Genomic DNA, 22,378 nt, shown 5'->3' on the forward strand with positions numbered 1-22,378 from the left:
TGCTGCTCCGCTCACATGTGGGATGCTTTTCCTTTTTAAGGCAGGTTAGCAGCAGCTACCCCCCCCCCCCCCCCCCCCCTGCTGCTGCTGTCATTAACAACCTGCGCCGCCGCCTCGCCATGTGAGGACCACGCTCTGCATCCTCACATAGCTATGAAGTGATGTCACAGAGGAGGCGGCGTGTGCAGCATTACAGCGGCGTCCTCTGTCTGAGTCTGATAGCCAGGTTCAACCTCACAAACAAACAAACAAACAAACAAACACAAACAGCTTCCTCCTGTGTTCAGTGTGTTGTTGACCCTCCATCCACCCCAACCATCACTCCACCCTGTGTGGCCCTGCTGTAGCAGCCGGTAGGGGGCGCTGCTACATGTTCTGGAGGGTTTGATGAAGGGAGGTGTGATGTGCAGAGAGGGAGGGTGGTTCACAGGGGGGAGGGAGGGGGTGAGTACAAATAGCAGGGGGGCCACATGTTCCCCGTCAGTGCTCCGTGTCCTCCATCATGACCTCCTACAGCTCCTCCGCCCAAACCGCCTCCTCCTACCGCCGCACCTTCGGCCACGGCACCTACGCCTCACCGTCCCTCAACCGCACCCTGCTGGGGCACGGTGGCAGCGGTGGGGGCCACGCCACGTCCAGGGTCTACGAGGTGACCCGGACCAGCACCACACCCTCCTACCGGGTCTCCTCCAGCTGCTATGGCAGGCCGCTGGCGACCTCCAGGACCTCCTATGGGCGCTCCTACGCCGGCATGGGCGAGACGCTGGACTTCAGCCTGGCGGACGCCCTGAACCAGGAGTTCCTGACCACGCGGACCAACGAGAAGGCGGAGCTGCAGCACCTGAACGACCGCTTCGCCAGCTACATCGAGAAGGTCCGCTTCCTGGAGCAGCAGAACCAGGTGCTGGCGGTGGAGGTGGAGCGCCTGCGGGGCCGCGAGCCGACCCGCATCGCCGACCTGTACGAGGAGGAGATGAGCGAGCTGAGGAGGCAGGTGGAGGTCCTGACCAATCAGAGGTCACGCATAGAGGTGGAGCGCGACAACCTGGCCGATGACCTGGACAAGCTCAAAGTCAGGTGGGAGGACGGGGGGGAGAGTCGGTCAGTCTGAGGGGAGCAGGCGGGTGGCGCAGGCGGGTGGAGGCTGCTTGTTGTGTTTACAGGAAGCGTGTTGACAGCCTGCAAATCAAATGATTGATTCTGTGAATAAAAATAATACAGAACAGACGGAGGCTGCAGATGAGTCACCGAGGATGGAGGAGGATGGAGGAGTTTTATTTCAGCTCCAACTACGACATTAATCCAAGCAAAGAAGAAGAAGAAAATCTAATCTGCGTCCAGGAGCCGTTTAACAATGATCTCTGTTCCTTTAATCAATAATGTGATTATTGTGTCTGTGAGGAAGGTCAAATTAATGCTGTGTGTGTGTGTGTGTGTGTGTGTGAGCAAGTTAGTCCCACACACACACACACACACACACACACACACACACTGTGTTTACACGGTGCTCTTCTATAAAAGGAGAGGAAGGAGCAGATGTGGAGGCTCTGTCCGTCCTCTGCGTCTCAGACAAAGGACGAGTCTTTAGCTCAGGGATTGGATTACCAAATAAGGAGAGCATGTGGGATTAATCAAAGTTATCAATGCGTAGTTGATGTTTGTTCTGTCAATAATCTGGGATTATGTTTCAGACTGCAGGAGGAGATCCTTCAGAAGGAGGAAGCAGAGAACAACCTGGCTGCTTTCAGAGCGGTGCGTCTCGTTGTTGTGTTGTTGTTGTGTCTGGGACAGAACGTGCGACACGATGTCTGACAGAACAATCTGTTGCAGGACGTGGACGCTGCCACGCTGGCCCGTCTGGACCTGGAGAGACGGATCGAGACCTTGCAGGAGGAGATCGCCTTCCTGAAGAGGATCCATGAAGAGGTCCTCCTCCTCCTCCTCCTCCTCCTTTAGAGTCAAAATGTCTTCATCCTACCTCACCTTCCTCCTCCTCCTCCTCCTCCTCCTCCTGCAGGAGATCCGTGAGCTGCAGAACCAGATGCAGGAGACTCAGGTCCAGATCCAGATGGACATGTCCAAGCCGGACCTGACCGCAGCGCTGCGAGACATCAGGGCGCAGTACGAAGGCATCGCCGCCAAGAACATCGCAGAGGCCGAGGACTGGTACAAGTCCAAGGTGAGCTGAGAGGTCCACAGAGACAGACACACAAACATACACACTAAAGGGACCAGAGACACACACAAGCTACACCTTTGACCTTTGACCTCTGTCCCCGCAGGTGTCAGACCTGAACCAGGCAGTGAGTAAGAACAACGAGGCCCTGAAGCAGGCCCGGCAGGAGACCATGGAGTTCAGACACCAGATCCAGGCCTACACCTGCGAGATCGACTCCCTGAAAGGCACCGTGCGTCTCACACACACACACACAGACACACACACACACACTCCTCTGACCTTCTCTCTGTCCAATCCAGAATGAGTCTCTGATGAGGCAGATGCGGGACATGGAGGACCGTCATGGACGTGACGCCGGAGCCTTCCAGGACACCATCACCCGGCTGGAGGCGGAGATCGCCAACATGAAGGACGAGATGGCTCGCCACCTCAGAGAGTACCAGGACCTGCTCAACGTCAAGATGGCTCTGGATGTGGAGATCGCCACCTACAGGAAGCTGTTGGAAGGGGAGGAGAGCAGGTGATGATGAATAATCCTTGATATAATTCCATTTTAATCCAGATTAAATCACTCATTTTATGACATTATGCTGCAGGATCACCTTACCCGTGCAGAGCTACTCCACCCTGAGCTTCAGAGGTACCAACGCTCCTGCTGTTCCCTAAACGCACCACTAGAGGGCACACACACACACACACAAACCTGCCAGAGGGAGCAGATCAGCTGTTACACACAACATTCAGGATTAAAAGATGTCTGATTCTAACTGTGAGCCTTTGTGTGTTGGACCAGAGACCAGCCCTGAACACCAGCAGCGCTCCTCAGAGCTGCACTCCAAGAAAACGGTCCTCATCAAGACCATCGAGACCCGCGATGGAGAGGTGAAGTCCTCCTTATATACAAACACATCATCTGTACCCGAAGCTTAAAAACACCAAGATCAGACTTTATTTGAACTGTTTTAATCTAATCAGTCAGATATTGATCGATTGTGTGGCTGATATTGATCAGTCAGCCCTCTGGTTCATTCTGTCCTGGTGTTTTCATCACGGCAACACGTGCAGAGACTAGTCCAGACAGACATGCTGTCCCCACCCGAGTGGAGGCACGCTACACTCGCAGCACGCAGCCCGGCGTGCCGTGACAAGGTGGAGGCTGGACTCCGTCAGCAGATCTCTGCACGTGTGCGCTCAAGATTCAACAATAACAAAGCTGACGTCTCAGCGTCATAACTGAAGCTGCTGGGCGTCACTCCAAGGAGCAGCTCCTTGGTGCAGTGCATTGTGGGAGAAAACAGCACCTCACAGTGTGCAAGTAGGAGTGTGTGAGTTCACTGTGTGTGTGTCTGTGCTCCTCAGGTGGTCAGCGAGTCCACGCAGCACCAGCAGGACATCATGTAACGTCCACAGAGGACAAGAAGACACACACAGCTGTCCCCGCCCGAGGTGGACACACGACGCCACGACAATAAAACAAAGACTTTACAAACTCTCCTCTGTGTGTGTGGGGGTGTGACGCAGCGTGTTTACTGTGTGTCAGTTAATCAGCAGGAGGTCAGGAAGAGGAGGAGGAGGAGGAGGTGAAGAGTATGTGTGTGAGGAGGAGAAGACAGGAGGAGACATAATCTGAGACTTTTAAATATTATGGGCTAATAAAAGTGATGTGATGTTCTTCAGCTGGTCGTCCTTCACACACACACACACACACTGATCGATAGGAACACATGCTTTAATTATAATTATACTCATAATTTAAAAAAAAAGACAAAGCATGGCCCACAGTGATGTCACAGCTCCCCCCTTTACAGGAAATAAATAAAAACATCCCACTGTGACCTCATCAACTTAAAGTCCTCAGACAAACTCAACAAAGTGGTTCAGAAAGTAAGTGCTGTGTTTTTACATGTCACACGATGCACATGAAGGGCTGGAGGCTGAGATCATGCATCATTTCCCCTCCACACACACACACACACAGACACACACACACAGACACACACACACACACCTTTAAAAGAAAACAACAATAAAGTATTCACATCTTCACACAAAGAAAATCGATGTGCACCATGGAAGGAGATGTACAAGTTTCTATGGCAACCAGTCCGACTCCCAACAGCCAGCACCGCAACGCACCGGTGAGGCACGTTTTGTGGCTGTTAGCATTAGCATCCTCACACAGATCTGTGTCCGTGTGTGTGTGTGTGTCCCTGTGTAAATATGGCTTCCTTGCTGTCGACTAGAATCAAGTCCTCCTCGCGTTTAGCCGCTGCTGGGAAACCTGCCAGCGGCCGCGCTCCTGATGCCGAGCTGTGTGCGGTCCACGGAGGGGCAAGGCACAGATCCCCGGCCTTCACACGGCAGTTTGAAGAAGTGTATCATCCAGCACCGAGGGGTTTGTCAGAGAGGGTATCTGTAGTCCAGATGGCACCGAGAGCAAAGGATCCTGGTTTGCGCTGTAGAAAACTGATGGTCGGTCGAAACGGCACATTCGATGCCTGTGTTGGAACCTGAGGCGGGTCTGCACGGACACTCCCGTCCCTGGTGTGGCGTGGCGGGTCACAGAGCAGGAGCTCCGTGTGTAGCTGCGGCGTGTCAGTGCGTGCATGCATCTACTGAACGACGGTGAAGAGACGTCAGCCGGGACTCTGCACCACGCTGAGGCTTAGGGGCCCCGGTTCAGTCAGTAAAGGGTTAAACAGGTAGATCCAGCCTCTTAGGTGTGACTCTGCATTGAGCCTGGGGGGGGGGGGGGGGGTAGTGGTTGTAGAGTCACGTATCTCCCTGGTTTAGTGGTGTGTTCAGGCCTCCGGTCAGGCCCGTAGCGAAGGCCCCGCCGCTCCAGTGAGGGGCGCCGTTGAGCCGCAGTCGTAGCCCATGTCCACAACGGAATGGGGGCCTCCGACCAGGCGGCCCGGGAAGGGCTGCGCCTGCACCTGCCGGTCTCTGAAACTCTGGATGTAGCTCTGCAGACAAAAAGCAGAAACATCAATCAACATTAAAGAGGGGACGGGGATTTGACAGAAAGGTCGGCGTGGCTCCTCACCGGCGACAGGACGTCGGTGTCGTAGCGGCGGATGGGGTTCGGCTTGCGGCGGTAGGGGACCTCTGTGTGGAGCGGCTTGGCTTGGTGATGGTTGGTGGAGGACGTGTGCTGCTGCTGCTGCTTCTTCTTCTTCTTGTGGCGGTAGCGGTCGTCCCGCTGGCGAATCCGCATCACCTGCATCCTCCTCTGCTGCCGGCTGATGATCACTGTGGAGGACAGAACCAGGGTCATAAGTGGACATCAGCTCAGTACCTGAAGCAAAAAAACAAAAAGGTTCCTCACCCTTCGTGTGGGAGTATCCCTCTGCAGTCACCTTCCACTGGACCATGACGCCCAGCAGGGTGAGGGCAGGCCACACGCCCAGCACCACCCACGTCAGCCAGCACACGGGCTTCCCGGACTCCGCTTTAATCCTCTCGTACATGTACAACACCAGCGCGAAGAGCTCGATGAAGTAGTCCAGCGCCACGGTGATGACCGCTGCGCCGAACACCGCCGTGGACAGCGTGGTGAAGAGACGCTGCCACTGCAGGGTGAGCACGGCGAACAGCATGCCCAGGCCAAGCAGCACGCCCAGGGGCACCCAGACGGAGCGCGGCGGGCTGTCGGAAAGCTCCTCCATGCCCACCAGGGTGGCCACGGCCACCAGCAGGCCGAGCAGCAGGCCCACCATGAAGAGGCCCACGCTGCGAACCAGCATGGTGACCAGGCCGCAGAGCGTCCCGATGCCCAGGCCGATGCCCACCGAGGCCTCCACGCTCAGCTGGGTGTCCAGCACGCGCTCCTTGTAGCAGAGCATGAAGATAACGACGGAGCCAAACATCAGGCCCGTCAGGAACATCACCGCCTTGAAGCAGCGATAGCCTGAAAGAACACACGACAGCGCGGCGTCAGTCAAGAGGTCAGCAGGCAGACAGCCGCTCTGAGCCCCACACTCACCGAAGAAGCAGTAAATGATGCCGAAGAGGCAGCACATGGAGCACACCACCGAGGGAACCACCTTGTAACGCCCGCCAGGGTCCGCACAGCCGTCCAGCCGCTCGGGGCTCAGCTCCTGGTCGGGCTGAGCCAGCAGCGTCTCCAGTGTGGTCGTCATGGCAGCCGGGGGCGCGCGAGAGAGAGGAGAGATGGAGGAGGAGGAGCGGCGATCAGGTGTGAGGGAGGTTACGGAGCACTGCCCAGGTGCATGGCTTTACCTGCGGACAGAGGAGGAGGAGGAGGGTCAGTCAGAGAGGGCGCCGTCTGATCTAAGCTGTGACTCTACTACCACAAGATAAACAGCTAAATCCACCTGAGAGACGCCGCAGTGTGACCGTGCTCCTAATCTGTTCACTGAGCACACACACACACACACACACAGACACACACACAGGAACACACACCGGAACACACACAGGTCTGGCATCCCCGGCGCTGCAAACACCGGATAGTAACAGCTCCAAAGCATCAAAGCCGCTCTGTCCTCAGGACACAAAGACTCACAGTCTGAGTCTTCTGTGTGTGTCCTCCTGCAGTCCTCACCTCCCTGCTGTCCTCACTGTCTTCCATCAACCTTCCCTTGTCTGTCCCTCCAGCTGGGGGACAGACAAGGGGGGGGGGGGTCAGTCCAGCTGCTGAGGGTTTCTGGGTCAGAGGTGCTTATACAACTTCACTCAGATATTCATGAGCTTCTTTGGATGCTGCTCTGTGCGTCTGCACAACAAGCAGAACTCCTGCAGGAGGAGGAGGAGGAGGAGGAGGAAGAGCAGGAGGAGGAGGAAGAGCAGGAGGAGGAGGAGGAGGAGGAGCAGGCGGAAGAGCGCCCTCCTCTTCAAGTGTTGTGAAGCGGACTGAGAGCAGAGCAGGTGAACATGGACTTTCCTGCAGGGAAGGTGGTTCAAAAAAGAGCCGGACAGACGGATGCAGCTCTGAGCCTCAGTCGACCCCGCTGGACCCACCGAGGCTAAATCCACAACCACACAACTACACAACTACACAGCTACACAACAATGAGCTGCAACTCGTGAGGCAACACAAGGACGCAGGAGTTCATGTGTCACACTGACAACAGGCCAAACAGCTCAGCATGAACATGTGTGTGTGTGTGCATACACAATGTGACAACAACTGTGTGTGTGTTTGTGTGTGCACAACACACAGACACACACACACACACACATGTTCTTCTGACATTTTTTATCCCCATGTCATATTAATAATAATCATCTTTTGGTGGGGATTAGCAGGGCACAACCAAGTGACCCTGCTGTCTGTGTGTGTCTGTGTGAGCCTGTGTGTCTGTGTGTGTCTGTGTGTGTGCAGCAGGTTTTATGCGTGCAGACGGATCATCCTCTGAAAAAAAATGGGGGGAAATAAAGCAGAGTTTCTTCTTCTGCTGGTGGAATCAGCAGGAGCGACACCCTCCTCCTCCTCCCGCCCTGCTTCCTGTCTGTTGCCACGACAACGGTGGGATGCTGACAGACAAGCCGGCAGTCAGAAGCCGGACCAATAGAAGAGCAGCTTCAACTCCCATAGCAACAGTGTGAGAGCCAATGAGCAGCCAGGTTTGTCCGATCTGAAGGTGATCATGTGTGTGAGTGTGTGAGTGTGTGTGTGTGTGTGAGTGTGTGTGTGTGTGTCTGCATGATGCGGTGACATAAACAAACTGTGGCGAACAGGTGAGATGAGATCCACGCCTGACGTCACGCGGAGCTGAGCGCAGACACACTGACACAGATGTGCAGCCTGACGTCATCAGAGCGGAGACGAAGCCTCGTCATGAATAAACAACGCGCCGTCTATTAATACACAGCCCGGCAGGAAGCGGACTCACACCCACGCTGAGGCGCCGCCGTCTGACATCACAGCCCTGATGCTGTCAGCCAAAAAACGCCTCACAGCTCTGCCAGGTTGGCAAGAAAAGAATGTAAACAATCAAGATGGCCGACTGCACCCACACAAGCAGCAGCGCTGAAGTGGACACCTGTCACCCCGCGTGGACGCCATCTTGGAAGTCAGATGGGAAGATGCTCTGAGTGTGACATCCTGTTTGTCGATGTGTCACACAAACAACGTGACAGCGTGTGTCACCGCCGTGACTGACACCACACGCCGACCTGCTGCTGCTGCGTGAGGCTCAAACCTGTGTGCAGAGAGACGACAAAACAACACACAACACAACAATTTCAGGAAAACACAAATGTTACCAAACCCTGGGAGGAGAGAGGCGGGAGAGGACGGCGGAGAGAGACCAGCGGCCCTGCGGCCATGTTACATAACAACATCATAAAGCATCGCACACAGCACCACTGCTCCAAATCACAACAACAGACACACAAGTTGTCCAGCCAGGCACGGACCTCTGCTGCTCTCCTTCTGGAATCCTCCCAGTCTCCTCTTTTAATCCTGAATCACTTTTAATCTGACGCCAAGTGTGTCCAGTAAAAGCAGGACAGGGACCGGAGGACTCTGAGGACTCTGAGGACCCACATGCTCTCGTCCCAAACGTCTCTCCTGTGTGAGCGCCGGCGGTTGAATGCGAGCGCTCTGTGTCTCACAGTGTTCCTCATGAGGTAACAGGCTGCTGGGTGAGCTGCCAAAAAAAAAACCCAGGCCTGTTCACGATGAGCTCAGAGGTGCCAGCGTCCCACCGCGTCACATGGCAGCTTCCGCTCGGGACGGGCTGCTGTCGTCAATACAATCGCCCTCATGCCGATAACCTGGCACGCCGACCCAACATCCCTCAATCAATACCAGGCCGGGGGGGGCTGCTGTGGAAACGTGACACACAACAGTCCTCCATCAGGCCTGGAACTTCTCGGGGAGGAGGTGACTCAGTATTTACAGCTCTCACCCACAAACACGACGCGGCGAGGGCGAGGCGTCCTCACGCCTCCTCAGAGCAGCAGGCTGCGTGAAGCTGAGGGAGAGCCGGATGCTTAAAGACGTCCAGAATCCGCCGAGTCAGGAGGACACTGAGGACACTGTGTCCTCCAGCTGGACAGGAAGTCTGAGGAACCTCTAACCCTTCACAGCATCATCACAGCATCATCACACACCACGCCGTGACCAGCAGCTCCATCATCAGGAGGCGAAGGGAACGGACCACAGACCTCCTGATGGAAAGTCCAGCGTCTCTCATCACACGTGCACAAAGAACCCATGATCCTCTCCGCTGGCTCCAATCAGGGCGAGCTCAGCGCACGTGGAGCGGAGGGTCGATGGCGCTGGCAGCCGACCACCAGCTGACATGAAGCACGACGCCATGTGAGGACCCAGAGGCTGCACCTGCTGCTGCAGCAAACATCTGGGCCTCAGCCGGCTGCTGGAGCCCGAGGAGGCTCAGACCTGAAGACGGAGCACCAGCTGGACGTCTTCACAAGGAGACGGCACCTGTGTGTGTGTTGTCCTGCACACACACAGACACACACAGGGAGCTGCGAGCAGAGACCCACAGGCGGATCTGAAGTGACGTGTTGTGGCATTTTTAGACCCCAGGCGGGCTGCAGAGCTCGAGCCGTGCCGCCTGACTGCACTGATAAGACGGCAGACACACACACACACACACACACAGAATACACAAAGAGGTCTGCTCTCTGAGTGTCTGTGTGTGTCTGTGTGTGTGTTACAGCCGTCTGCAAACCTCACAACACATCAGGAGACATTTTAGTGATCCTTCCTTCTTCACATCTGCCTCGTCTGCTCCAGTTAGCCGTGACCTACATTTCCCATGATGCCTTTCAGTGACCTCCAGCGTGAACAGAGTGCACACAACACAACACAACACAACACAACACAACACAACACAACACAACACAACACAACACAACACAACACAACAACACAACTGCATGTAAAACACAAGTTTACAAGACTCAAAAAGCCAGAATTACTCAACACAGGAGTGACTCTCAGACGCTCAGGCAGCACAGCAACACAACACCTGCTGAGCGGGCGTCACAGACACACAACGTGACAACAACACAGCTGCAACATCCACATGTTCCGCCTCCGTGTTTAACCCACAAACTCAGCCGGGAGCAGCCTCCAACCTCCAGAGAGTCCTCCATCACCCAAAAACACAGAGACATGGACGGGTCAGGTCCTCATGGACAAACTGACCCGTCACAAACAAACTTTGATGACGTCATCACGCTGTGTGTGATACACATATAAATAAGAGTATTTAATAAATCAGATTACTTTATGTTGATCCATCACCAGATGAATCCCAGGTTTAACCTGGATGTTTGGCTCTGGGTGTGACCCCTTCAGGGCCCCCTGGGAGATTTCACACTCTCATGAACACACACATCCGTCTGCTGTAATCGCAGTTTATCGATTGATTCTGACCGAATGATCGACCTCGATGCGGCCATCCGGGTCAGACAGCACACGGCGGCCTCGTTTTACAGCCGGGACTCTCCGGGTCTGACTCGGCTCCGGTTCGCTGGATGTTCCGTCAAATTGACAGCAGGTGTTTTAAAGCAAAAGACACACGCGCGCGTAAATCGATCACTCACCATCAGGACGACGCGCCTCGTCCGCGTTCACATGACGGCACGACGATCCTCCAGAAGCACCGAGCGGTTCCACCGCGCTCATCCCCGACCCGCGCCTCCTCTTCCCGTCGGTGTGGAGCAGCCAGCAGGGCGGCGGATCGCCGGCGGCACCGACCATCCGTGAGGAGACGGTTCAAATGCGCCAAACAGCCCGAGACACACGCCGAGCGCGGCGGAGACGAGCCGCGGGAAGGATGCGGGAGCAGCCCGGCACAGGAGCGCGCTGCGTCGGCTGCGAAAAAAAAAAGACGAGTCCGGACCTGCTGCACCGGGGACATCCAGACAGCGCAGCGCCCCCTGCAGGCCGAGGCTCCCACTGCACACAGGAAGCACCGGAAATACAGACAAACAAAAATAAATAAAAACAAATGACACGTAAAAAAAAATAATAAATAAAATTAAGCTGATGAAAAAAATAAACTTATATTTAAACAATATGATGTCACCTCATGGCCAGCAGGGGGCGCCACACACACACACTCGAGGACAGTTAAGTTATTTTGTAACCACACTGAATTTTAGTGTAGAGGGATTTTAACCCTTTATGAACCTGCCTCTGTGTTGTTGTTGTTTTCAAAATGGCTGCCATCATAACAAACACACTGATGTCTGTAATATGTTAGGTCATTTATTTACATTCAGTGGCTGAGGAACAGGAAGTGGTTCAGACGATCAGACAGCGGATGTTTCTGTGTGTGTGTGTGTGTGTTCCTGCTGTCAGGTGTTCAGCTGGTTCATCATCAGTATTTATTTAGTCAAAGCAGCGTGCCCTCTCACACACCTGTGTGATATATTTAATGGTTAATATATTGTTTTGTGGACATAACACACTTTAAATATTAATCATTAACCCTCGCTGAGCTGACAGACACACACACGGTAAACATCAAACAATTCAGGATCAGATCTAATATGTGCATATTTATTTATAGCGCCACCTTCAGGCTCTGGGCAGGAAGCGCAGGTTGATGGGCTTCTCTGGGATGAGCAGCGTCCGAAATTTGGGCCTCACGATGGGTGCGCCATCTTCAGGCTGGACCTGGTAGTGCTGCATCAGCTGCAGGGGAACAGTAGGTGGAGGTTTAGGGTGGGTGGTGTTTTAGCTACACCTTCCCGTCATGCAGATGGACCGTGTTTGTCTGTCACTCACCCTGGACAGAGCAAAGTACATCTCCATCTCCGCCACCCTCTTCCCCACGCAGGCCCGCACCCCAACCCCGAACGGGATGAAGCTGTACGGGTGGTGCTGGTAGAAGCCGGGCGTGGGTCTGTCCCTGCGGCTGCTCGGCGCCTGCGAGCGGTCCCAGCGCTCCGGGATGAAGCGCTCTGCGTGCTCAAACTCGGCCTGGTCGTGGCTGGCGGCGTAGTGGCACAGATGGAACAGAGTCTGAAAAACAAAGAGGAAGACGACACTGCAGCAGCAGGTGGAGGCGTCGGAGCGCCACCTGCTGGCTGCTCCTCTTACCTTCTTGGGGAACCAGTAGTTGTCCAGGATGACCTCGTTCTCTGACACAAAGCGACCGTTTCCAGGAACCACAGGGTACAGACTGAGGGACGAGGACAGAGAGGACAGTTCAGAGGACAACCTCCCACCCTGCATGTTCAACGGCCAAACCATCCCCACAGTCAACTCACACACGTCCTGTTTGGACTTGTGTGTGTGCAGAGTGTGTGTTTTTGTGCAATCACATTCTTCTCAGGTGTGTAACCGTGTGATGAAGCAGTCCACGGGTGCACACACGTCACACTGTGAGGTGCTGTGTTCGGCCGGGCTCACCGCAGGGTCTCCTTTATGACGGCCTTCAGGTACGGCATCCTGCTCAGGTCCTCAGAGGTGGGCGGGCGCCTGTCGGGACACGCGGCCTTCACCTCGGCGTACAGCCGGTCCTGAACCCGGCCGTCCCGGGCCAGATGGTACAGCGCCCAGGACAAGGTGTTGGACGTCTGAGGGGGGAGGAGGAGGAGCAGAGGTTAACACACACCCACAAAACAACAAGAGCCCTGAAGCAGCTGATGATCAGAGGACGGTCTGTAGCTCAGACGTCTTGATGTTGACAGACTTCCTCTTTGCACTTCCTCCTCCTGTGGTATTCCGGGCGGTGTGCAGCTGCAGCACCACCCAGAATGCAGACAGCAGGGCCGGTTGCAGCATGTTGGAGAATGCTGCAGGGAGTTAAACTACGTGCAGTTTGCTACGCAAACACAGAGACACGTTCCTCCTCCTCCTCCTCCTCCTCACCGTGTCCACTCCCCCCAGCAGCAGCTCTGCGATCGTGATGTAGACCTCGTCCCTGCTCAGCTTGTCAGATGACAGCATGTGTGTCAGGTACAGGCCCTCGGTGGGCTCCCCACGCTGGGCCCGGGCCTCTATCTCTGCGATCCTCCTGCTGACCAGGCCCTGAGCTGCAAAAGCACCGACACAACAGTTATGGAGCAGAGGCTGGAGCCGAAGCTGCACCCCGTCCCGTCTGAGGACACGTACCCACGTCGTAGATGTCGTCCCAGGCCTGGACGAAGCGTCTCCAGAGGGGCAGGATGGCGCGGCTCCACCGCGGCAACAGGGGCACGGTCTGCGAGAGGGACAGCATGTCGTTGACGGCGGTGATGAAGCGCAGAGTGCTGTGAGGAATCTCGTCCTTCAGGCAGCCCAGCCGGGTCTCAAACAGGATGGAGGAGATACCTGCAGGCCACAAACAGTCAGCAAGCTGCCCACATCACCCCCACCCGCTACACCTCACTGCCCCCACCCTCGAAGCCGAACTTGTAGAGCTCAGACGGCAGGTCTGGCACAGTGGCCCCGTCCACGCTGCGGCTTCGGAGGAGCTCCAGGCGCTGCAGCAGGTCGTCCACCACCTGGTGGATGATGGGAGCGTAGGAGGACACCTCGCTGGACTTCAGCATCTTTGGGTTCAGGACGCTGCGCATGCGGTACCAGTTCTCCCCGGTGCTGTGAGACATAACAACAACAAAGGTCAACAGTGTGTCCTCCTCAGTGGATCTGTGACAGAAACACTCACTCCACGTGCAGTCCATAGGCCTGTCCCCGCAGGTCTCTGTACTCCTTCCAGTGGGGCAGCTCACATCGCACCGGGTAGCGGCCTTCCTGCTGGATCACCTGAGCGATGAGATCCGGAGACGCCACGTTGACGAGGTCATAGGGCCCAACCCTGGAGCGCCAGATGGGCCCGTACTGACTCCTGTGGACCCCCTAAAACCAGAGAGACTTTATACAGCCGGAGGAAATCCACCAAGGGTTAACTGTTGACGTTATTACACATTTACTGGAGCACACACTGCAGACTGAAACCAACACCCAGCCCCGAACCGTTGACGTCGCTAGCCCTATTTTAGGGGGGCTTATGAGAGCATATGTCTTACAAAGTCGCTCATATATCAGGAAAGTAATAGCTAGAGACGTTCTGTTTCTTTCCTTGAAAAGAGGACACTTCAGGCATGTCTGTGTGATGTAGACTGGCTGTATGATTCTACAGGCAAGTCAGTGTCCAATCGGACCATCGAGCGATATCACGCTCGCCCTCAGACGCTCACAGTAAACAGAGCTTCTTTCATGTAGCGCAGCTTCATTTTTTAACTTTTGCCACACAACTATTGCAGGGACAAAAGAGACATTTACAGCGCAACTGTTTCTGAAAGAATAAGGAAAGATTATAGACTGAGATGCTGTTTCAGAGTCACTGGCAGAGGTTTTTTTTTTATGAACAGCTGGATTGGTGGTTGATAGGTGCAATGTTCACACAGCACACTACAATAAATTACTTATTTGTTCTTTTGATGCACTATGTACAGTTTTCTTCTACCTCCACTCATCTGTGCAGTAATTGTTAATCTGTAAACTCTTTTTTGAGTGTATTGCATAATATCGGTAGTTTATTTTATTATGTATATAGCTTTTCTTATCTCTTGCTTGCTGTAACTGTGCTGTTGCAAAAACGCAATTTGCCCATCGTGGGACAAATCTGTGGGAAATTACCTGGAGCATCTGGAACCATCTGAAAAATAATGTATATAATGACAATAAGAAATGAAGTAACATAATGTGTAAATATGTATTTTAAATATGTATTTTGTTATACTTATTTGTGTTTCTTACGCAAATTACCCCTACTGACCCTAGTGACGTCCATGCCCTGAACCCTTCCCTGAACCCCTGAACACTTCCCTGAACCCCTGAACACACACGGACCTGCAGCAGGTGAGTCTTCGGCAGGTATCCCCTCAGCAGCAGCCAGTACACCGTGGTGAGCGCACTGGGACCCGGCAGGTCATCGATGGTCTTCAGCCTCCCCGCAGCCGTGCTGGCCTGAACGTTCAACTTTCTTCTGGCGGAGCAGAGAGGGACGAGCCGGGCCGGGGGCGCGCAGAGCGCACGGAGCCGGAGAGAGCGGGCAGCAGCCGCCGCGGAGCTCATGGTGAAGGGTGTGTGTGTGTGTGTGTGTGAGAGAGAGAGAGAGAGAGAGAGTGTCACAGGGCAGAACATTTACACAGAGCTGTTTGCTTCTCTAAGCATCAGTTTAACTCCAGAAGCCTCGCCGTGAGCACCACCTGGTGGTCAGTCTGCAGAACTGCATGACAGCTCCGCATAAGCACATGTAAAAAAAAATCAATTATTAATCGAACATTTGCAGGGTAAACTAAACTAAAGAGTTATTTTTAAATTGATTTATAAAACCCAGAGAGAGGGACTCTGGCTCAGCAATCATACTTCCTGTTTGCAGAACCGGATCAGACTCAGCAACGTCCACACAAACTGCCGTTAGCTCTGCTGCTAGCTCTGCTGCTAGCTCTGTCTGTTCCCTAAAAACAACAGCTGGTCACTGACCGGAGCATCTCTGGAGCTGTTTCTGCTGACTGACGCTGAAATATCGCGAGAAGACGGGGACCAAATCGCGTTCTGTTTGACGGTTTTATTTTGACAGCGTGTACCGGAAGTGTTTGTATTTTCGTGTAGCTTAGCTGTCGCAGAACGTCTAATGGTTTGTTCATTTTCTTTTCTATATATTTTGACAGGAACTATAACATCTACTTAATCAGTGTTGTTTAATACTATATCAGTTGTAGTTTCATATTTTGACCTTCATGTTTCACTTGTGTTTACGGACAACGAGGCTAGCAAAGATAGCATCCGTCACATATTGACTTCCGGTTTGTTTAAAAAATAAAAGCATCGTTTTGTTTGTAGCTGCAGAAAACTGCAGAACGTTTGCAGCATAAATTAAAGGTGAAATAATTTTCCAACAAAGTGAAATAAATATCTTTTATTGTTTTCATTGTCATAGTCATAATTGTTGTAATTATGAACACAGAGATTTTGCAATACTCCTGAATTGTGCCAAAAAAACAGCAACCATTCAACGGCACCGCTGCGTCGCTCAGGACGCAACCATGCATAAAATCTCCCATTTAAAAAAAAAACAAAGAAAATAAAAAATATATATTAAAAAATTATGCGTACCACTGATATACAGATCTGATATAAACAGGCGTATTGGTCACAAACCAATTAGAATTATAAACATGGCTTCTTTTACAATACACAGAGACCAAACATGTGGGATATAAGTCTACTTCTGTTTTTGTTTTTTTGTTTTTTAAAAAAGGGTACAATTTCACTTTTATACATTTGTACATTAATTTTTCATTTTTTGTTATTTTCATCGCCCCCTACAGTCAGAATGCTCAAGGCATTTCAGGCGCAGTGTCCGATGAGCAAAATCTGCAGTAAATGCGCATTTACAAACTCAAACATACGACAAGTTACAAACACACAACATACAAATTACACACACACACACACACACACACACCTGGGAGTGGCAGCAGTGGCTTCAGACGCTGAAGAGAGAACTACAGGTGCATCTTGGCGTTTGCAAGTGACAAATACTGGTACCAAAGAGTTAATCCACTATGATCGAGGCCACCTGGTGGTCAAAATGAGACATTACATTCATGTAAAGGTTATTAACCACACACACACACACACACACAGGCGCGCGCACACACACACACACAGTAAAAAATAAAAGTCTTTAAATGTGCAAAGAAAAAGTCGCTGCATGAGCGACAGCCGATGAGGAGCCATGAAAAGCATCAGTGAATAATCGATAGTGCATAATGGTAGTGCGTATCAAGGTTAACCAGTGCTGGCGGCGGTTTCCACAACCTCCATCTGTACCACGCAGTTTACTGTCAGCCGCCTCCGACTCGATGTGACAGCACGTCTCCGATTCTTCTGTTGTCGCGTACCGTCGTGAAAATGCTTAAAGTGAGTTTCCAGGAACCTGCGACTCTTCACCACAGATCAACACACTTTCAGACAGCTTAAGTGCTTCCAGGGAACTTTCTGAACGGAGCCTATGCAGAGATCATTCCTCCCACCTCTAAGCACAGCTCCTCAGTGCCACCTGCTGGCCATGGAGGAAACAACAACACCTGCATCTTTCATTCGTACCCTAATCCTCTGTAAACGTGAACCTGTGCTGACTGCACCTTTAAAAAGCAGCACTTGCTCTGCAGTGTGACCATGAGTATGAGACTCTAAGCGTCCGATTGGCCGCTGAGAGAGCCGCCCAGAAACATCACTGTACCGTAGTCACATGAGCCGAGGTGGCAGGAGATAATCCTGCGTTGCATAGCTGTGGAGGCGATGCTGAATTTGGCAAGAAGAGCGACTGCGGCGCCGGCTGTCACACAGAGGGTGAACCGGACCAGTGGGAGCGCACTGAGGCGGAGACATGACGTGAAACGCCCGGCAGCGGCGTGATGAGCAGCAGGAAGCGGCCGGGCTCGTAGCCTGCCAAGATGATTGAGTTTGAAATACAATGGACGACACTGCGGTGACGCAAATGTTCTTCTCCCACTTCAAGTCGCGGCAGAACAAGACCGCCTGACCGGATGTTAAGAGGCTGATCTGCCAAGTGTGTGAAGAAGAAAGAGTTAACTTGAGACCTGAACCGAACCTTCACTTCTACACCGAGGGCCGCTCGGTTCCCAGCAGGCAAACAAACAGCCGACTGCAGGCGATCACAGAAAGTCTGTCACTGAAAAGGCAGAAACGGATGTCACAGCTGATGGAGAGCAGCTGCTTTGGGCTAACGGTGTGAAGGCAGTTTATCCAGGAGGCAAAACGACACCAAGACCACGAACTCGGGACTCATTCCTACACGGCGCTCAGAAACAGAAAAGGCACACGGCAAAGAACGAAGATGGGGGGGGGGAAGAGGAGAGACAGACGGAGCGGACGAGGGAGGAGGCGGGACAGCGGAAACGCTTCAGGGAGTGTTCTCTGCGTCTTGGATTCAGCAGCAGGCCCAGGTCGTCCCCGGTGCTCTGGGTTTTGGCAGGAGACTACATTCTGGGGTCGGGTCAGTGAGATGGGGGGGGGGGGGGGGGCGCCACTCCAGAGTCAGGCATCAGCTCCTGTAGGTCCACGACACCGACACTGTCCCACTCCAAAACATTTGAACCGTACAAACATAAAAAAGGAGACGCTGTCAAAGAGTCGTTTCCTTCAGAGGAAGTGCTCCACCCCTCCCAGGGTCCGAAACTAAGGTGCAACTTGCGGAGGAAAATAAAAGTTCTATGGCAGTCTCATACAGGAGGAGACAGGAGGAGGCGCCGGAGCACCCCACCTTCTAGCAGCCAGTTCTTCCTGTCCAGTGAGGCCTTAGCGTGAAGGTGGAGGGGGGCGGGGTCAAAGGCAGAAACGCCCCCTCTGGTCAGGTGGTGTTGGGGAGCTGGACAGGCCGGCGGGGGTTAATGTACAAAGATGTGCCTCAGCAGCTCGTCCGCAGACGGCCGCTGCTTGGTCTCCACGAAGATCCGCTTCAGGAACTCCCTGCAGTGGTCTGACACGTGTGCGGGGAGGACCGGGTTAGTGGGCTGGGTGGCAATTTTAAAGATGGCGGCCATGGCCTCGAACTCTGCCCACGGAGGTCGCTGTGTCAGCATTTCCACCACAGTGCAGCCGACGCTCCTGAAACAACAGGTTCAGTCAGCACGGGTCAGACGGAAGGCGTGTGTGTGTGTGCGTGTGTGTGTGTGTGTGTGTGAGCGAGCTTTCACCAGATGTCAGCCTTCCTGCCGTAGCCCTCGCCGCTGATCACCTCCGGGCTCATCCAGTAGGGGGTGCCGGTCACCGACTTGATGCCTGTTCCTGACAGACAGATGGTCTGCAGCCGCCTGCTGGCTCCGAAGTCTCCCAGCTTCACGTTCCCGAGGGAGTCACGCAGGATGTTGGCCCCTGAGGACAGGACAGGGGACAGGGGACAGGGGACAGGGGACAGGGGACAGAGGAACAGGGGACAGAGGGACAGGGGACAGAGGAACAGGGGACAGAGGAACAGGGGACAGGGGACAGGGGAACAGGGGACAGAGGGACAGGGGACAGAGGGACAGGGGACAGAGGGACAGAGGGACAGAGGACAGAGGGAGTTCATTTGTCTCAGAGAAGGAGTTGGTCACCTAATCCTAATCCGATGGGCATGAGTCCTCCTCACCTTTGATGTCCCTGTGGACGATCATGTTGCTGTGCAGGTAGGACACGCCCTCCAGGATCTGGCGGGTGTAGCGGCGCGTCACGTTTTCCGTCAACGCTCCGTACGACTTCAGCTGGTCTTTAATGGAGCCCTGAGCACCAAAGATTCAACAACATTACAACAAGCAGCCGTCTGTCAACACACACTCTGACGGGGTCAGTGCGGCGGCGCTTACTCCAGGCATGTACTCCATGAAGATGGAGAGCGTCCGCTCCATGGTGTCTCGCAGACAGCCGTAGTACTGCACGATCCGCTCGTGGCACAAGTTCTTCAGGAGCTGGATTTCACACTCCAATGCACTCACCTCCTGAAGAGGAGACAGAAACAAACACCTTCAGCACCTCCTGTCGAGCGCCACGCGTCCCTGAAGACGGTCTGAGGGGACAGAACTACCTTGCTGGTCTCTGGACTCTCTGGGTCGAACTGGACCTGTTTCACTGCCAGTTCTCGTCCGGTGTCGGCGTCATAACACAGGAAAACCCGTCCGAACGCCCCCTGACCTAGAAGCTTCCCCAGCCGCCAGTTGGTGGGGGCGCGAGGAGCTGGACACACAGAGACAGGAGTGAACCCTCTGAGACACAGCTGCTGTACCAGCAGGTCGCACACAGCAGGACTCACAGCGGCTGGGAGGACTGATGTCCATGACCGAGAGGGTCGGGGTGGTGGTCGGGTTGGGGTTCGGCTCGATGTCGCTGCCCCTCCGCGGCCTCCTGATGGGCCCCGGGGCCTCCTCCAGGTCGGGGGTGAAGACACTGCTGCCGCTGCTGGTGCTGGGCGACTGCTCGGTCGGACTAAAGCTGACCGGCGAGCGGAAGCCGTGGACCTGCGTTCGCCGAGCCCGGGGGAACGTCTTCCTCCCTGCAGGGACCATCAGGAACAGGTTAGGACTTTTTAAATCGACCTGTCTGAGTGTCAGCGAGAAGAATGACCCACCATCGCTGTAATCCTGGAGGCCGAAGGGGATGCCGTATCGGCGGGGATACGTCCCCCCTTTGCCCGACTTCTCAAACACGGGGATGTCGTACTCTGCAGAAATAAAGGACCATTACACACTCTTACTCCAGCTGTGAGAGACGGCGGTGTGCCAGCTGATGGTCACGTCACACTCACCTGGAAAGTCCTGGTGGTTGTCTGGGTAGCTCTGAGCTCTGGGCATCCTGGTCTTTGGGTAGTCGCTGCAAACCATCAAGCAGAGAGCAGAGGTGAGTCAGACTGAGCTGCCCCTCTTTGTACACATTAATAAGTTTTACTGTGTCATCCGGACCTGTCCAGTGGGCTGTCTAAAGAGGGACAGCTTCCAGACGCAGAGTTCTCCGGACTGCTCATGGACAGCGGGTCCAACATCTGCACAACATTCAGCGGAAAGATTTCAGCGGTCATCAGGTGATAATCACAGCTCGCTGTAATGAGTGCGGAGGAGTGCTGGTACCTGGTCCATGCTCTCAGGAATGAACTCCCCCTCGCTGTTGATGCTGGTGAAGGAGCCGTTCCTCGCCACCTGCTGGAGAGCGTCTGGAATGTATCCCGGAGGAGGAGAGCTGCGGTCTGTTGAATGTGAACCTGCTTTGAAACACATGTGATTAACGTCCCGTTTCATGTCCGCGTGTCTCTAAGTGTTTTGTTTTTTGGGAGATGTTCCTCACCTATCAACGCCAGCATGCTCTTCTTGTCCGCCACCCTGAATCCCGTGTTGTCCAGCTCCTCGTGGGAAGGCAGGAGGTCCATGTTGGTGGAGGAGTTCTGGAGAAACAGTAGCACACAAGTGACGCTGGTGTTTGGAAGGACAGCTTAAACATCCACGTGAAGAAGCCTGCGGGCGGGCTGACCTGAGAGGAGAGCTGGAGCACCAGGAGGATCTTCAGACTCTTCATGTGGACACTGCGGTCCAGCAGCTCCACGGCTTTGTCCAGGTCATCCTGAGTGGTCAGCGGAATCACCAACTACAAGAGGAGAGAGCAGCTCCGTGATCCCAGTCTTCTTAACCTGTCAGTGTCAGACCTGTGGAGGCTCACTGTACCTCATTGTTGGTGTAGTGAAGGTCCATGGTCTGACCAAAAGCCACTTTAGCTTTCGCCCTCAGGTCTTCCAGCTTAACGGGACGAGGGAACTGCAAGATCCTGTAGAGGAGAGGAGAGGGGAGAGGTCAGGAGGGCACAGCTGCTGGCCTGCACTGACATTAGAAAGTGACGAAGAACTCACCTCTTCTCCCCTTTGAACTCGAACTTCACTCTCACATCGTTCTGTTAGAGAGAGAGAGAGAGAGAGAGAGAGTCCAGTTCAAAGTCAGCAGATCCAGTTCGCATCTATCCTCCACAGACTCAGACCGCCTACCTGGTTCTTGGGCGAGGAGGCTTTAGGTTTGCCCAGGTCTGACAGGAACATGGCAGGACGGCTGGAGCGGTGCAGTTCAGCCAGGTCCTGCATGATCGAGTTCAGCGCCTCCTGCTCATCTGTCAGACAGACAAAAACACACGTCACTTAAAAAGTAAAGTTAGGAATAAAGAACTCTTTACAACGAGCAGCAGAGACAAAAAACTATATGAAGCAAAAACTGCAGCCCTGCAGCAGCAGCATGGTTTTTATGCTAACATACATAAAGGGTTACTGTGAGGCTAGGACGACAAAGAACCATTGTTCAGAGAGAGACTGCTCAGTCCTTGAGTTGTAGGTTTGACAAAAGAAGCTGGCTCAGGGCCAAACAGTCTCACAGTGTCTCTCACACACACACATACCCATCATCATGGCACGGCGATTGACCCAGGAGGCCAGGAAAGAGGATTCTCCCATCAAAGGGATTCCTTTCTCCTGCAAAAACAGAACGACAACATGAATCCTCACACGTCAGCTGCCCAGGCTCCTAAACATCGATTCACCTGCCACTGAAGAAGAATCCAGCTGTATGACTGGTGATGAGTCCAGGTTCAGTGTGACTCTGAACTCTGGGTTAGCTTAGCAGCGCTGTTTACAGTACTGGTGAAAACTAATTGGAGTCAAGATGGCCTCTGCTGATATGTTGCTGACTGATGATCAAACTATATGATCATCACTGATTGATCAC

At 53.8% G+C, this 22,378-nt stretch overlaps 4 protein-coding genes across 6 annotated transcripts in view; 1 reads left to right on the forward strand and 3 right to left on the reverse strand.

The window, feature by feature from the left end:
- Nucleotides 1–487: 487 nt before the first annotated feature.
- Nucleotides 488–3,851, forward strand: desmb (desmin b). The gene is made up of 9 exons (XM_028399768.1): nucleotides 488–1,077; nucleotides 1,692–1,752; nucleotides 1,831–1,926; nucleotides 2,018–2,179; nucleotides 2,283–2,408; nucleotides 2,479–2,699; nucleotides 2,776–2,819; nucleotides 2,973–3,061; nucleotides 3,539–3,851. The coding sequence occupies exons 1-9, from the start codon at nucleotides 503–505 to the stop codon at nucleotides 3,578–3,580; spliced, it is 1,416 nt and encodes a 471-aa protein (XP_028255569.1). The 5' UTR covers nucleotides 488–502; the 3' UTR covers nucleotides 3,581–3,851.
- A 41-nt stretch (nucleotides 3,852–3,892) lies between these two features.
- tmem198ab (transmembrane protein 198ab) lies at nucleotides 3,893–10,994 on the reverse strand. The gene is made up of 5 exons (XM_028399793.1): nucleotides 10,727–10,994; nucleotides 6,165–6,421; nucleotides 5,508–6,089; nucleotides 5,226–5,431; nucleotides 3,893–5,145 (listed from the first exon to the last, which is right to left on the reverse strand). Exons 2-5 carry the CDS (start codon nucleotides 6,319–6,321, stop codon nucleotides 4,993–4,995), a joined length of 1,098 nt encoding a protein of 365 aa, XP_028255594.1. The 5' UTR covers nucleotides 6,322–6,421; nucleotides 10,727–10,994; the 3' UTR covers nucleotides 3,893–4,992.
- A 383-nt stretch (nucleotides 10,995–11,377) lies between these two features.
- On the reverse strand, nucleotides 11,378–15,585 carry cyp27a2 (cytochrome P450 family 27 subfamily A member 2). Of its 2 annotated transcripts, XM_028399744.1 has the most exons (9): nucleotides 14,970–15,584; nucleotides 13,783–13,973; nucleotides 13,513–13,712; nucleotides 13,248–13,445; nucleotides 13,005–13,168; nucleotides 12,543–12,709; nucleotides 12,231–12,312; nucleotides 11,916–12,152; nucleotides 11,378–11,822 (listed from the first exon to the last, which is right to left on the reverse strand). In XM_028399744.1, exons 1-9 carry the CDS (start codon nucleotides 15,261–15,263, stop codon nucleotides 11,706–11,708), a joined length of 1,650 nt encoding a protein of 549 aa, XP_028255545.1. In that variant the 5' UTR covers nucleotides 15,264–15,584; the 3' UTR covers nucleotides 11,378–11,705. The 2 variants fall into 2 exon arrangements, with proteins under 2 accessions (XP_028255545.1, XP_028255544.1); XM_028399743.1 differs by having other exon boundaries at nucleotides 11,916–12,312; nucleotides 14,970–15,585.
- A 571-nt stretch (nucleotides 15,586–16,156) lies between these two features.
- Nucleotides 16,157–22,378, reverse strand: part of map3k2 (mitogen-activated protein kinase kinase kinase 2) — a 7,300-nt gene continuing 1,078 nt past the window's right edge. Inside the window, exons 2-17 of one of the 2 annotated variants that reach the window (XM_028399728.1) lie at nucleotides 22,053–22,125; nucleotides 21,652–21,770; nucleotides 21,520–21,560; nucleotides 21,338–21,437; nucleotides 21,147–21,260; nucleotides 20,964–21,060; nucleotides 20,750–20,883; nucleotides 20,585–20,664; nucleotides 20,431–20,495; nucleotides 20,254–20,346; nucleotides 19,939–20,178; nucleotides 19,714–19,862; nucleotides 19,496–19,627; nucleotides 19,282–19,411; nucleotides 18,848–19,025; nucleotides 16,157–18,758 (exon numbers count right to left, since the gene is read on the reverse strand). In XM_028399728.1, coding sequence (XP_028255529.1) covers nucleotides 18,539–18,758; nucleotides 18,848–19,025; nucleotides 19,282–19,411; nucleotides 19,496–19,627; nucleotides 19,714–19,862; nucleotides 19,939–20,178; nucleotides 20,254–20,346; nucleotides 20,431–20,495; nucleotides 20,585–20,664; nucleotides 20,750–20,883; nucleotides 20,964–21,060; nucleotides 21,147–21,260; nucleotides 21,338–21,437; nucleotides 21,520–21,560; nucleotides 21,652–21,770; nucleotides 22,053–22,107 — 1,947 coding nt within the window. In that variant the 5' untranslated portion in view covers nucleotides 22,108–22,125 and the 3' untranslated portion in view covers nucleotides 16,157–18,538. The remainder of the gene's footprint in view (nucleotides 18,759–18,847; nucleotides 19,026–19,281; nucleotides 19,412–19,495; nucleotides 19,628–19,713; nucleotides 19,863–19,938; nucleotides 20,179–20,253; nucleotides 20,347–20,430; nucleotides 20,496–20,584; nucleotides 20,665–20,749; nucleotides 20,884–20,963; nucleotides 21,061–21,146; nucleotides 21,261–21,337; nucleotides 21,438–21,519; nucleotides 21,561–21,651; nucleotides 21,771–22,052; nucleotides 22,126–22,378) is intronic. The other variant, XM_028399729.1, reaches the window with a different exon arrangement.

This window comes from Parambassis ranga, chromosome 2 (assembly GCF_900634625.1).
Source record: "Parambassis ranga chromosome 2, fParRan2.1, whole genome shotgun sequence".
NCBI lineage: Eukaryota > Metazoa > Chordata > Actinopteri > Ambassidae > Parambassis > Parambassis ranga.

Coding starts and splice junctions, on each gene's coding strand:
- tmem198ab (XM_028399793.1), bottom strand. CDS start 6,321: ATGACGACCACACTGGAGACGCTGCTGGCTCAGCCCGACCAGGAGCTG. Junction 6,090..6,164: donor CATCATTTACTGCTTCTTCG/GTGAGTGTGGGG, acceptor GTGTTCTTTCAG/GCTATCGCTGCTTCAAGGCG. Junction 5,432..5,507: donor GGGATACTCCCACACGAAGG/GTGAGGAACCTT, acceptor TGTCCTCCACAG/TGATCATCAGCCGGCAGCAG.
- desmb (XM_028399768.1), top strand. CDS start 503: ATGACCTCCTACAGCTCCTCCGCCCAAACCGCCTCCTCCTACCGCCGC. Junction 1,753..1,830: donor ACCTGGCTGCTTTCAGAGCG/GTGCGTCTCGTT, acceptor AATCTGTTGCAG/GACGTGGACGCTGCCACGCT. Junction 3,062..3,538: donor TCGAGACCCGCGATGGAGAG/GTGAAGTCCTCC, acceptor TGTGCTCCTCAG/GTGGTCAGCGAGTCCACGCA.
- cyp27a2 (XM_028399743.1), bottom strand. CDS start 15,263: ATGTTCTGCCCTGTGACACTCTCTCTCTCTCTCTCTCTCTCACACACA. Junction 13,446..13,512: donor CTACAAGTTCGGCTTCGAGG/GTGGGGGCAGTG, acceptor TGTGGCCTGCAG/GTATCTCCTCCATCCTGTTT. Junction 11,823..11,915: donor TGTACTTTGCTCTGTCCAGG/GTGAGTGACAGA, acceptor GTTCCCCTGCAG/CTGATGCAGCACTACCAGGT.